The sequence below is a fragment of the Ochotona curzoniae genome, unplaced genomic scaffold (assembly GCF_017591425.1).
Source record: "Ochotona curzoniae isolate NIBS_2020 unplaced genomic scaffold, NIBS_Ocur_1.0 scaffold_3890, whole genome shotgun sequence".
NCBI classification, from domain to species: domain Eukaryota; kingdom Metazoa; phylum Chordata; class Mammalia; order Lagomorpha; family Ochotonidae; genus Ochotona; species Ochotona curzoniae.
The window spans coordinates 29,343,216-29,358,206 of record NW_024467115.1 but is presented as its reverse complement, the minus strand read 5'-3'; the positions used below and the strand labels follow the sequence as shown (position 1 = coordinate 29,358,206).

General features: G+C 44.1%; 1 protein-coding gene across 1 annotated transcript; it reads right to left on the bottom strand.

Moving 5' to 3' along the window:
* Positions 1–2,722: 2,722 nt before the first annotated feature.
* Positions 2,723–12,012, bottom strand: IYD (iodotyrosine deiodinase). Its single transcript, XM_040965474.1, is given in 4 exon segments — positions 2,723–3,541; positions 5,971–6,127; positions 9,915–10,074; positions 11,880–12,012. Coding segments are annotated over 4 exon segments (633 nt in total). The 3' UTR covers positions 2,723–3,358.
* Positions 12,013–14,991: the final 2,979 nt, after the last annotated feature.

The following is a 14,991-nucleotide window of genomic DNA, read 5'->3' as shown; positions in this document are numbered from 1 at the left end:
AGTTACCCAACCTCAAGTGTTTCATCATAATAATGCCAAATGCAGCATTACCCTTTAACATGAAGGTATCAATATTACAGGATCATTTTCTAATCTCTGTATCTGATTCTAGATGTTTCTAGACTTTGAGGGTCATTTCCTGAAAAGGGAACTGATTTACTTCCTTGAGAACTCAAAGCTGCTGCATCAGAAACATCAAACCAAGCATTTCTGAGGAGCTGATTGGATTTGGAGTCAGAGGAGAAGGTTCTGGAACTCCAGTGCAGTGGACTGGATGACAGCAGGAAACTCACATGTGCCCCCTACAGAGAAATGTGACTTTAAAACTTCATCCCATGCACCTCTCAGTTCTTTTTATTTTTAATCAACAGAAGGAAGTTGGCAACTCCACCTGACTTAGCTAGTGTCCTCTATGATCTCATTGACTTCTGCATTTATCTGGCACCCAAAAGCCATGGCTTGCATCTTCCACTTGCTCACAAGGCATTTTAATACTGTTGAATTTAATCCTGAACATTTGACCCCGAGCCAGGACTCTCAAGTCACAAGACCAAGACCATTCCCCTTCTGGACAACTTTTGAGGAATTTCCATCATGGGCTTATAGCATCTGACACTCCATCAGAACTATTATATTGAACCTGGCAGGAGCTCAGCTTCAAGTGATGTTCTCTCTCTGGTTGTCCTGGATATCAGCTGTGGCCACCCAAATGGGGTGCTCCTCTGGCCTCTACCCTCAGATCCATGGACCCAGAGCTGGAGGGACATTTGCTCGAGGCCTCTCATCACTTGTATTATCCTCTTTCCCACTTGCTGTACTTTATAAAGGAATACAGATGGAAAAATCACAACCATGAGATTGGGATTCTGCTGATGGCAATTCCCCTTCCGGTCACAGATTCCCCTGAAAGAGGATTACCAATGAGCTGTGCTAGATACTGTATCAGTTTAGATCACTTGAGAAACTGCAATGCTTACAGAAATCATCCCAGGTATGAGGAGGTCAAGTCCCTCAAAGTGCAGTGCAAGATGCTGAGTCGCCCTTCGGAGAACACCTGCAACGGTGCAGGCAGCAAACAATCTGCTCAGAGAGTAAGCTCCTGCCGCATCAAGTCATTCAAGGGTGAGAGTGGCTGCTGCCCCAGCTCCGTGGTTCTCAAAGTGTGGTGCCCAGCAGCGTCGGTGGCACCTGCTAAGCTGTTACAAAGCTTGGCATCACAGTCTGACAGTCTGCTTCAACACCTTCCAGGTGACCATAGCGCATCACTGTCCTTTCCTGGTTAGCACAGCTCCCTTACTTAAAGCTTCCTCTTGGCAAACTGGAACCTTCCAGTGAACCCTTTGCAAGCTTCCTAATTAATGATTTTTCCTGGCAGTGATGAAATCAATCCACTGTTCCCCACTTTGAAGCCTCAAAATTGTTATGGGCCCAGGGCCCTGCCTTTAACTTTGAACATTGTATCGTGTGACTGCATTTAATGAACATGCGAATGGAAGTTCCTAAGGGCTTGGAGCAGCTGAAAAGAAGGGATAAAAGTTTCTTTACCTTGTGAGACCCCGCAGCTGGCTCAGAGCAGCCCTGCTTCCCACTGTGATGTAGCAGCAGGTTTGCCAGGTGCCCCTGGAAAACCTTGCATTCTGAGCAGCAGGAGACCCAAACTGGATTTTACCTTTCTCTCCCACGTGCTTTCCACTGTTTGACTGCCTTGCCAACAAGCTGAGTCCAAGAGCTCTCAAGTTCTCCTGTTTACCTGTCTTGAACATAACTTACTGAGGAGATTCCAAGATCACGAATTAGGTATGAAACCTGTTGCTTTCAATAAATTCTTAAACCTAGTGAGGGACTTAGGGGGAATTTTAGACAACCTATTTACATGATTGTATGAAATAGTTACTTACAAATGAAATTCCCATTTGAATGGACTCTAAGTGTTCTGTGGCTCATTTAGTTTCATGTTTTGCAAAAATGCCAAATACATGGAAATGCTAGAGTAAGAATGTAAAGAAAACTATGTATGTCCCGTTTAACAGTTTACTGTATCAGCGCTCTCTCTCTCTCTCTCTCTCTCTCTCTCTCTCTCTCTCCACACACACACCCTCTTTTTCCTTAAGGGCAATTGTAGATATGATGCTGCATCCCTGAATGCTTCAACACGCACTCCCCATGCAGCTGTAACACCACCCGACACCAAGTTCACAGTCAAAGCTCTCAGCTATCTTCTGCATCTACTTGTCTTTTTCTTAGAGCCAAACTCCACTGAAAGCTTGCCCTTTGTGTTTCGCATCTCTTGTAACAGGTCTTGGCCATCTGACGTGCCTGCAGATGACCAGGGAGCTTATTCCAACCGTGTTCCAACCCCAGAGGTCTGGGTAGAGCCCGAGAGTCTGAACTTAACAAGCATCCGCTGGCCAAGGACCACATTCTGAGTAGCAAGGTTGGGATGGGACCCCTTGCATTTTTCTTCTAAAGCCATACATAGATCCTTGAAGGAATTAAGTAATATGCCAGCCCCACCCGGGTGAGTGGCCTACATGGGTGCCCCTGAATTCAACACGTTGAAATCCTAACTCCAATGTAATGGTGTCAGGAGGTGAGGCTGTGGGAAAGTAAGTCCAGAAACTGAACCTTCATTCATAAATCAGCACCCGTCTGAGAGACATTCCAGAGAGTTCTTTGATCCTCTTCCTGCCTGTGAAGACACAGTGAAAAGCCACCAGTCTGGAAACCACTTTTTATTGCTTGTAAGACCCTCACTCTGTGATGATTTGTTAGAGTAATTGCAATGAAAGAAATATGGTTGGCCCCATTTTATACTTCAGATAAGAGTTACATAACCATGTTAAGGTCACCATACAAGTGAGAATTCCCACCTTTAGATGCTTGACAGTGCCAGAATAGGAACCCAGCCTGTGTGGTCCAAAGCCCTCATGCTTGACCACTACAATCCCGGGTCATCTTTGTCACAAGAACATGGTTCCTGAAGGCAATGTTGATGTGATTTCTTATGGGTTCTGAAGAATTAACAGAAACATCACCAGAGCTTTTCCAGGGTGATCTGGAATGTTCTTAGTCACATGTTCCTACATATGCAAAGTGGGTAAGAAGTGGAAACACACAGCTACTTATCTTTGGCTCAATTTGTTCCCTACTCACATGGTCCATCAGGAACAGTTCTGCTCTAGGTCAGGATGCTGGACAGTGTGGAAAGTTTCTTGACACCAGGGCAGTTCCCTGTGAAATAGCATGCAAAGGAAACCCAACACTCAGCAAAGAGCAGACAGGGGACCCCAGAGAAAGAGGCAAAACCGCAACGAAGAGCAAAGTACCACCCTGGGCGACTTTCTGGGGGCACTCCTGGTTAAACAGTCACCATGATCTGCTCCAGGGGCTTCCGAGTGAAGTGGGGCACCGTGGCCTCTTTGCTGGGGTACCCCACAGGGAGCAGCATCAGCAGCTTCTCATGGGCAGGCCTGTTCAGGAGCACTCTCAGCCGAGGGCCACAGTTGAGTGGAGTGGTGGTGACTGTCACTAGCCCTGCATTCTACAATGGGAGAGGAAAACGGTACATTTCAGTCTGCAGGCAGTCTGCTTCCAGCTCAGGGACATTTTCACCCTTGTCACATCTGCTTGCTCTGTCATTTCCCTAAGGTTGGACAGCAAACATGCCACCAGCTTTGGCAGTGGGTGAGCTGGCTCATGCCTGTATTCCCAGACCTTCTTAGCCCTGCATTTGGAAGCTTCTGGAAGAAGAAGACATGAGTGTTATTTTTCAATGCTGCTTAAGAAATAGGAATGGTGATTTTATGGTTGGAAGTTTGGAGATCCAACCACATCAGAGGAAGGATGAAGAATGCCTTTCAGCTAAGGGGTCAGTCTGCATGTTGGTGCACTATGCAATAGTTATGCAGTCTTCCCAAAGACAGTGCTAGCCTCAAGTAGATTACAATTTTATGGCTAAATATTTGCTTCCAAATTCCAGTTCTCTAACAATGATTTGTTAGCAGTAGACACAACATTGGTTTTTGAACACAACTCTATTGCTTTTCCTGAAGGGTTCCACTACATCATCCCATACCTCAATTCATGGATTTTATAATGCGTGCGAGGACATTCTTAAGAATGTACGCATTGGAACTGTATTGATTTCGTCATTCAGTGTAAGTTTACATCATTTTATGACAGCATTTCTCTTCCTTTATCATATATTGTCATATTAGTTGGATTTGGGGTGGTTAAATCTTGGCACTTTCAATGGGAAAATGGGAAAAACTTCTGAATTTAGGATTTTATATTTTATCTTTGAAGACATAGTTCTTACTTTAGACTGAATTTTGTATGTCTTCGACAGTAGCAATCTATGAGCACACAGATTCTATCAGAATACTTCAGGCAGCAGGAAGGCAGAATCCCTATCAATCAGGTAATTCATCTCATTAACTTCTATTAATATTGTATCTTTCATTCTCTCTGGATGCTACAGATCAAGAATTCTTTCACTGTAATCTGCAGACCAAAATGGCCAAGGATTGAATCCGCAGGTCTGTGTAACATCCGCAACTTTGTCACTAGTAAAACTAACAGGCATTTCATAGCTCTTTACAATTGTTATAGATTTTTAAAGCATCATCGTGGTTCTGTGACTAGATCTTTTCATTCTAAATAACAGCAAGAACCAAGAGTACCAGTGACTGTGAGACAGCAGAGGAAGCAGGATTTCATCTTGAAGGGAACTGTCTATCCCCAGCAAGGGGACCCAGGAGCTATGGGACACACTGGGGACAAAGGAAATACCCCTTCAGTCTCTCCCAAGGACTGCAAACAATGACCATCGGAGGACAAATAACGTAAGAATTCGGGCCACCCTTCTCCACGGACTAGAAAGAGGACCACTCAAGTGTGACCAGCTTACTGTGACTAGATGTTATGCAGAGAGAAAACTCTCGTGAATGATGTCCCAGTGGACATCCCTGCCTTCCAATAGCTGCCTGCCCTTAGCATTACTCCTTGGGAATGCTAGAGGACCGAAGAGTCAGTGCCGATGAGGAAAAGCCCTGCTCCAATCCTGAGTGGAATACTGGGAAGTCCTCGGTGCTCCTTGCCAGACAGAGGTCCCTGTGACCCACTCATCTCAGGGACTGCAAGCACAGGAAGGAAGCAAATGCCTGGGAACCTTAACACACACATCTCTGAAGATGCCTGTAGGTTCCAAGGTGCTGCTCAGCAGACATTTGGCTTTGAGATAGTGAAGAAGCTCACACGTTTAGGAATTAACTAGCCCTTGGGAGTAGGGTCATGTCTGCTTTGTTTATTTTACCCTTTCCCCATCTCTCCATCCCCAACCCTGATTCCAGGACCTTCCAAAATTTGCAGTTCATCACATCTCTGGGACTGCCACATAGAAGGAGCTCTGAGAATTTCTGTTGAGTGTATGAATCAAATTATTTATAAGGTGAAACTCAGGCCTGCTCTATTGCTTGTTAGTATTGCTCTTGCTACTACACGGATGAGAAACTATATGTAATCCCATAGCCATTTTCCTAATGTACTACTGTATCAAGCCAGCGTCACAGGGTAGGGGCTTTAAGGCTCAACCAAGGTTTGTGGGTCATCTTTATGGTCAGTAAGCTCGGGGAGGGACTAGTCCCGGTGACTTGAAGGGTGAAGTTCTTCTTGTGCATTTGGCAAAACCCTTGGTGTTTTTTGTTGTTATGGACTCTTTCTGACCTGAATTGAGTTGACAAGTGAATATCCAGAAGGAATTGCACCCTGTTGAACCATCATAACACCCATCCAGGTGACCAACAATGGTTTCTGCTGGAAGTTACTCAGGCGTTCAACTTTAGATGAGCACTATCCAAATGTTTCTCTGACTTGGCAACCCAGAGATAATCTCAGGATAGGGATAGTCTGTAATGCTTCTGATTGCCAAGTCTCTTTTCTCTGCTATAGTCAAGTGGGAGGTGAACCTACCTGCAGGGCTGCTAGCAGAATGCCACAGGCAATGGACACGCTGATCTCATTGTAGTAGTGGACCTTTTTCTTGCCACTTGCAGTAAAGCCATGCACCTGCTTGAAAATGAGAATCAAAACGGGAGCAGTGTCCAGGTAGTCTTTGACCCAGTTGGTTCTGATAGAAAGGAAAGAAAAAAGACAGGATATTTGCTGTGATTTTCTTCTTTCTGCTACCTTAGTTTACTTACAATGAAAATAAATGCACATTTACTTGCTGTTTATATTTAAGTTGGAAAAAAGAATGGATCTTTTTTCAGGTCTTGTTCTTTCCCTGCCTATTGTTACTGAATTACTAAGCATGCCACAGAAGGGAGAGTGTAAGGTGAAAGAAAGACCCCCATAACCCAGAGGGCAATTTACACAGCCCAGTCAAGCCTGCTAAGTGCTAGCACAGTGGCATACAACAAGCGCATCAGGAGCCATCCTATAGTGGATGCTAATTTTGAAGAAAAAGATGCAGAGAAAATTCCAGAGAATTGGCTTCTAGGTTGGGTACTGAAGACCGGAGTTTGGTGGGGGGTGGGGTGTGGTTGGGGAAGGAGAGATTAGGTAGGATATTCCTTGCAAAGAGGAGAGAGGAGGAAAGGTAGGGTGGGGATGGAGAACATGTGGCAGGCCAGGTACTTTTCAGCAGTCTAGAGAAGCAGGGGAGGGCTGGCAGGAACACATTGGTCTCCCGGGGTTCTGGTCTTCATTTGACAGGCATGGAGATTTGTCATTGCTCCTAAACAGAAGCCGCATAGGATCAGATCTGCTTTTAAAAGAGGTGGATGGAATAGGGTGGGTCAGGCAGCAATGACAAAGTCACCCCAGAGAGGGGGAAGTCACAGGCAACCTGACACGGGCCCAGCAGGGGTTGGGCAAGGAAGGGAAGGGTTCCAGAGAACTGGGAATGGTGAGAGATGGCAGAGGCAGCCAACACAGGAGCCAGCAAGGGTTAAGGATGAGAAAACCCTGAGACAACTTAAAATCACAGGGCTCAGAGGTAAGTGTAGTTAACCTGGGTTGAGAGGAAGAAAGGGAACTTTCTCTGTGGCAGGCAGCAGGAGACAGTTTGGATGAAACACAAATGTGGAACTGAAATTATTGTTTTGGGGACTTTCACCCTGGCATAGTAGGCTAAGCCTCCATCTGAAGTGCTTGAATTCTACATGGTTCCAGTTTGTGTCCTAGTTGTTCCACTTCCAATCCAGCTCCCTACTAATGTGCCTGGTAATATAGCAAAAGATGGCCCAAGTCCTTGGGTCCTGACACCATGTAGGAGATCTTGAAGAGATTTCTGGCTCCCAATTTCAGGCTGACCCAACCCTGGTAGTAGCAACCATTTGGGGAATAAATCATCAAATGGAAGATCTGTCTGTCTCTGCATCTCTGTAACTCTGCCTTTCAAATAAAAAATAAGCAGCAAAAGAAAAAATAGTCGCTTTTCAGCTCAGAACGTATTTTTTCCCTGATTCCAATTAGCCTGTTCCATCCATTTTTGAGGAAGTTTCACTTGAGCACAGACATTCAAAGGAGAGACAGCCAATCTTCCTACAGACTAGAATTTCTCCTTAGGATACATCCCATCATTAATGTGATCACCAGTCATTCTGTGTTTAGCCTAGGTAGGTTTCACCACATTAAAACATGCTAAACTCACACATACTGTTATCTGTGTTTCTTCTTGTTCTACTAACATCTCTGGCACATTTCCAAAGCTGTTCTTGGCATCCTTCACCTGCCTTGGGTCCTTTGCACCATTAAAGTCCCCTTCTCCACCTGGGAGGATGGGAGTAGTTGAGGTCACATCTGGAGCTGGGCCAGCTGGGACACACTGGGACAGGTTCTTAGCCTCTTAGAGGTTGGGTTCCTCATTAGAAAATAGACCATTGTGCACCTGACTCAGGGTGACTGCAAGAGTGAAAGAAACCACATGTACAAGCAGTCTCCAGAGAGCTCACAGAAAATGCATGTTACCAAAAAACCTATGCATGGATTTCAAAATTGTTTGTACCAAAACAAACTTTTAGTTTAATTTTTCGTGAACCTTTCGAACCTCATGAACCTGTTTATGTGTAGCGGTTTTTAATATCACAAACATTGGTGCTTTAAACCATGGAACTATCACTCTATTTTCCTGCCTCGTTCCCCACCGCTTCCACCCACCACAGAACATGCCTTCAGCACACTGAGCAGACCAGGGTGGTTGCTTTGGGTGCCCACTCAATCACCCAGCTTCCTAATGCTGTTGCTCAGTGCAGGTGAATGTCATCACAAGACTGCTGCACGTACCCGCATAGGTCAGGCTCAACTTGATCAACCTGAATTCTGTGTGCTTTTGTTGAATCCGACTGTATCAGAATTTATTGTGATAAATTACAGCTAGGACAAAGACAGTAATGAGCAAGTCCTACTAACAGGGCTTGCTAAAAGAAGCGCCTCTGTTGGAGTTAGGAGCTCCTGCTAGCAAGCTGGAGGTGGTAAGGCTGGGGAGGAAACTCGGATCTGGACTGAGTCTCTAACAACAACAGTGGGTTTCAGAGGGACTGAAATAGGCTGAAAAGGCACGTGTCCTACTGCAGTCCGATTCAACCGCATTTGTTCTGTTGGGGCCTGTGTATTGACACAACATGAGTGGTATAAAGTGAGGCTTTTTAAACCCAACTCTCTGGATCTGAGTTTGGATGTGTGTGTGTGTGCTACACATGTACACCCATGTATACATAGGGTTGTCAGAGAAAAGTCTATAACTAATGGGATTCTCAAGGACCTCTTGACGTGCAACATGGATTCCCAAAATGTGGTTGAGAATAAAAGGAAACCAGTAATTAGAATGCTATGAGCAGTGGTCCCTTTAAGTGCAGGGACGATGTGTTGTGTTTGGGCCTAGGTGAGAGAGCAATTAGCCTTGCCCCTGTCGAGAAAGGTGAGGGAAATAACAGGACTCTGTAGGCAGTGCTCACACCCAGTGCATGACATTGCTCTAAGTGCAGAAATTCAACCTGACTTATATCTATTGCAGTTGTCCTTTTAAGTATGCAATAAAATTAGCATAGTCATCATTAATACCACAGCTTGGTAAAAAGTTACAGCTCCATAACATATCAATTTTAAATATCTTAGAAGAAAACTGTACTCGGGGATCAAACAAAAGAAACAGGAGCTCACCCCTCTTCACCCTCACTCAAATATGGGGCAAAAAGTCCCACTGGGCCCCCAAGAGTACATCCCCTCATCCTGCCATGGAACACTAGACTGGAAGTCTCTGTGCCCCTCAAGACTGTCACCTGTATCCCTTCCTTAGGCACTGGAAGGTGCTGCATTGTAGATGCCAGAACAGGCCATGAAAGTACACGTTCTGAGAGTCAAGGGTCCCAACTCCTTCCCTGTAGGGCCTTCTGAGAGGCCACGGTCAACAAAACCAGCCATCAAGACACCTCGGCCCATGCGCAGCTTCTCAGAATATGGGGCTGGGAAGGAAACCTGAGGCCTCCTGGCAAGACGAGTCATACTGGATCCCACTCCACTTCCATCCTGGAGACAGACACACAATGATACTGATTTCTGTCTTGGCTAAACTTGCCCAGAAACTGAAGCCAGCTTAGGACAAAAATTTAAAAGAGTAATTTGTTCTAGAAAAATAGAAATTAGTCCTCTCAGGATCTTGAGATATTTCTCAGTCTTGTGTTCCAGAAGAGTGAAAAGTGGTGTAATCCTTCAAAAATTTCTTGATGATGTGATCATTTAGCCAGAGCCTCTCTGTTTACCAAACACTCACACAAAACCTTACTTAGCTTCCATGATGCCTTCCAAAGCTGCAAATCAAACATGTTCTTTTAACACTTAAAGCATGCCAAAGGAACTGCTGTGATGATTGTTGCTTTTAAGAAACCAGAACCCCTCTTCCCCCAGAGCCGTACCTCATCTTCCTCAGGTCTGCCACCCACCGGGGCCCCATCCTTTTCCTGTAGTTGATTTCCTCCTCCTCTTCAATGATCTCCCGGATCTTGTGCTTCACGTCTGGGTCCTTCACGACCACGAAGGTCCAGGGTTCCGTATGGGCCCCACTTGGGGCAGTTCCTACCACACATGAAGATAAACTCAGAAAGCAGGCAAGCATGAGAAGGCTGAGAACGTTGTACCATGGCTCCAAACACAGGTTTGGCAGCTGGCAAACCAAGAACTTGGTGGAGGGCTCTGGTTTGCAGCTTCCAGCTTCGTTGTGTCCAGTCTCTCTTTAGGGTCCTCTGAGCCCATGCATGAGCGCAAGGCCAAGGCATGTAGGGCTGTGGGACCAAATCCTACTACTCAAACCACGTGGAAGGAAATGTCCTTAAGCAGCTACACCATAACCACTGAGGGTTTCGGGGAGGATACTCTGGCAGCCCAAATTCTCCATTTATTTTCACACTCTGAGTATGTGTGTGGTCGTGGTGGTAGGGGGACTGAGTAAAGCCATGAAACTCATTGAAAATGGTAAAGTTTGCTTAGTGCTTATGTTGACACTCTGAGTGTGGCTATGTAGGGCTTGTGATCTTGTTAGGGGCACATGAAGTTGGGGAACTCTTGGCCATAGGCACTGAATACGCCCGGCAGTGTGCCTGTGGCTTTCCACAGGTGCATCCCAGCATCCTGGGACACAGCTCCATGGTGCACCCTTAAGAAGGTGAGTTCCCTCTGATGTCCTAGAGAGGGCTTGGGCCACCTCTGACTGGGTGTCAGCCCTATGTTCCTGAACGTAAACCACAGGGACCCGCAGAAGCACCTGTCTCAGCAGCTGGTTCTTCCTTCTTGATAAGTAGTTGAGTGGAATAAGATCTACCTACAGAGAGAGTAAGGCTGTGGAACTCTCCCTGGGGGTCCAGCCTACCGCACATACCACTCATAATAGCTTGAGTTGAAGCTGGAGGCCCACATTGCTGCACAAAGGGGTTTCAGTGACTTCATATTCATTCTATTTGTTCACTTAGTATTTGTATTTCTAAACAGAAAGATAGATCTACCCCTTATGTTTTCAATTATTTCAAGTTTACTTTAAGATCACATGTGTATATATGCATGTATAGATGTGTACATATATAGGTGTATGCATATATGTATAGTTAAAAAGGGAAATTCAGTAGTCACTGCTGGTTAGACAAATGACTCAAGTCCACTACATTAGTATGCTTACATGGACCCAGTGGGCATACAGTAATTTGTGCAAGTGAACTTGAATACGACCTACATAGTAGTAAGATTGCATTAGGAGAGGTTCTTGAGTCCAAACGTGGGGGCTTTCTCTCATATCTCTCTTTCTTTTCTGTAGCTCTACTTTTCTCCCCCATATGGATATAATAATTTATAGTGATAACTGCTTTATCATGCTTTGGTTTCCTGTGGGAATTCACATGGGGATATTTTGATGGTTTATAAGATTTCTGTGCTAGAGCAATGGATGGGTACATAAAATATTTGTTTCTCAAAAGTAAGCGTTAGTGTGTGTGTGTATGTGTGCTGAATTTTAAAGGGAAGATGTTGAGAGGATATTATATTCTAATGATGGACTCAGAAATCTTAGCTTTTAATAAAACTTAACAAAATCAAATAATGTCGGAAGTGCTGAACTATTATCACATCAACTGCCAAGAAAGTTGTAGTAGTCAAAATGTACAGAGTGAAAAGTGTTATGTTTCTGCTGGTCGCTCAACGTCTTGGTAAGACTTCATAGGTAAATAACCACTCTTGGTCTTATTCATCATGCTTGAACTCCAACACTGTGATAAATATTGTCACACCAGTTAGGCCAATGACATTTTGAAAAAAACCTAGAGCGTAACTACAAACCTGCAGCTTTGATGACATTGTCGATGACTTCCTGAGGGACCTGTTCATTACTTATGAACCTGATCGAACGTCTCTTATTGAGAAGTTCATAAAATTCCTGGGACCTCTGAATCATTTCCCTCTCGGAATACCGGGTGTGAGAGAATGGGATGTGCTCCACATTCTCTTCTGAATCTGCCAAGTCACCAGCATCTGAAAGCAAGCACAGGAAAGGTAGCAAATTAGATGAGCCTTCTTGGTCAAAGACAGACACTGCAGCAGAAGGAGACAAAGTTCTACTATTTTCTGCAAATCCATTAAATTTTTTTTTAAAAATTCCAGATTCCTGAACACTGAGCTTGATTATCCTTCAAGCTCTAAGCTAGAAGAAGACAACTTTTACCTACAAAGAGATAAGAAATTCAAACTTCTGATGTTTGAGTGGGTTATTTAAAACAAGCTTCCACGCATGGAAAACTACTCCGGCTTACTACATAAAGCATTTTTAAAAAAAAAATGCTTGTTGAGGTGACAACACAATGAAAAGTTCCCAGACAAAACCTGGAGGAAAGGTATGAAGCTATGGTAAGTGGGCAGAGAAGCTGTCTCCCCTGCTGTGCTCATCCCCACATATTTGATTTTCCACACTTTCTGAGATCATGGGCAGTAGAAAATAGAACCCAGTCACAGACATGATGGCAAGTTTAATAAGCTAGGACCACCTCTCCCCCAAGACCATTGCCTTATGGAAAATGAGAATCTCGAACAAACCAGGGCTTGTATTATTTGGATGGGCCTCACCTCCATGTTGTTCTTGGAATCAGGTGTACTTACCACAACAAATGCCATTGTGCAAACAATTTAAAGTCCAGTTACTACCAAATGCAGTAAGCCACATGGAGAAACAAAATCTCCTGAGTGGAGAATCATTAAAAAAAAATAAAGTCAGATGCCCCAAAACTCCAAATATTGAAAATTTTAGACTCTGAAGATAAAACAGTCATGACTGTGGGTGGCAGGGACCCTTAGGGACTCATTTCCCCAACTAATAAAAAGCAAAAATGCAGTCGGGACTTTCCAGGAACAGAAGAGGGAGAGGGCTTTCTGAGAATTCACAGATGTAACTAGTGAGCTGTAGCAATTCAGGTGCACCTGGGGGTGTAGTGCTGTGGGCAGGGCCAGAGCTTTAAATGGTATAACTGAACAGCTATTACACAATTTGAAGTTATTTGTGCAGAATATAGAAGACAGCATGCTGCTTTATATGGGGCCCAGCATTTAGGGAATGAACTCTCTTCTAAGTCTGCTGGAATGAAAGAATAAAGCTGGGGCCAGGATGATGGCTTATCAGCCCAATTCTCTACCTACAGAGCAGGCATCCTGTACGGGCTCCCAGTCATGTCCCAGCTGCTCCACTTCTGATCCAACTCTTTGTTTACATCCTGGGGAAGCAGCAGAGGATAGTTCAGGGTCCTTGGGCCCCTGCATAGATGTGGGACACCTGTAAGAACTTCCTGGCTCCTAACTCTTGGCTCCTGCCTTAATACTAGCTCAGCTCTGGTTGTGGCAGTCATTTGGGGAGTGAAAAACAAAAACAAAACAAAACAAACAAAAGAAACAGATTGAAGCACTTCTCTATCTCTCTCTCTCATAAAATAAAAAAAAAAGAATAAAGCCATTTTTCCTGCTAAGAGCTTTGGTATGTTCCATTCTTCTAAGTTTCCCATTACATGATTACTATGTAGGACACATGAGAGAACAAATCACGACATCTTAAACATGAAAAACTAGAATCTCTCAAATTGAGAAATAATACAACCGAGAGCTTAGTGAATGGGTATACCAACAGGTTGGATGACATAAAGAATGAAGATAAATCAGGAGATAAATCAGGATGAAATACCTAGGAGAGGCCGAAAGATGGCAGGCATAGAAGAAAGAGCAAGAAAAAAACAAGAGAGCAGAGTAAGAATGATTGACGGGCAATTGTGCACAGTTACAAAAGGAGGAAAGAACGAAAAAGTGGCAGAGATGGTATATGAGAAGATGGGGGCTGAGATTTTCCCAAAACTGATGGAAAACATCAAGTCTACAGATTTAAGAGATCTAGGAATTTTAACTAGTATCTGAAAAAGAAACTCATATCTTATAGAATCAAATATGTAGTCAGAGCCAAAAATATTCTTTAAAAGAACAAATATACTATTATATTCTTAGAATTGTATTTATGAACTATATTGAAGCTGTTTATTAAAATCACATTAATGGGAAAAATCAGATAGAAAGAATAAAGAATTAAAGAATAAGAATAACTGAATTTTTATAGAAAAAGGAATGATTGCATTGAATTAAATGGACTAAATGTTTCATAAAAATATTAAGTTCAAAAATATATTTGGGAGCTGGCATTGTATCATAATGAATTAAATTTCAGCTTGATATGTCAGCCTTTCATAAGGAGCCAGTTCCAGTTCTGACTGCTTCAATTACAATTCAGCTCCCAGTTAAGGTACCTGGGAAAGCAGTGGAAGATGGCCCAAGTGCTTGGGCTCCTGTGACCATGTGGGAGACCATCAGGAAGTTCCTGGCTCCTGGATTCTGCCTGATCCAACCTGGAATCTTACATCCATTTGGGGAGTGAACCAGTAGATGGAAGATTCTCTCTCTATTTGTCCAAATGAAAAAAATTCATGCTTTATGAAGTGACACAGGATATTGAGAGGTGGCCCAGGGAGGAAGTACTAAGAGGGCTCTCTGAAGGGACAGTATGCAAGACAGAAACTGAACAAGCAAGATTCTGGGCCTGGGGCTGGCCAAAGGCATGTCTGGGCTGCTGAAGGGAGCTCCGTATGTCTGGGTCTTGTTTCAGATACGGTGGAGACACGGTTCAGAACTTTGGGATATGAAGATCAGGAGGGAATAGTCGTGCTCTGGGAAGATGGAGAACTTCCACCTTCTTCTCCCTCATTTCACACATCCTGTGTGCAATCAGGGAGCACTCACTAACATCTCCAACCCCAGTCTCGTTAGAGCTGACCCTAGTCTAATCGACAATAGCTTCACACCCCATGTCTGGGCTGCTTCACCATGTGCCATTGGCAAAAGGGAAGTTAAAAAACACAGATTCCACTTAAGTAATGGACATTCATCTCTGAGATCCCTTCCCCTGGGCCCCACAAACCAAGAGCTCTA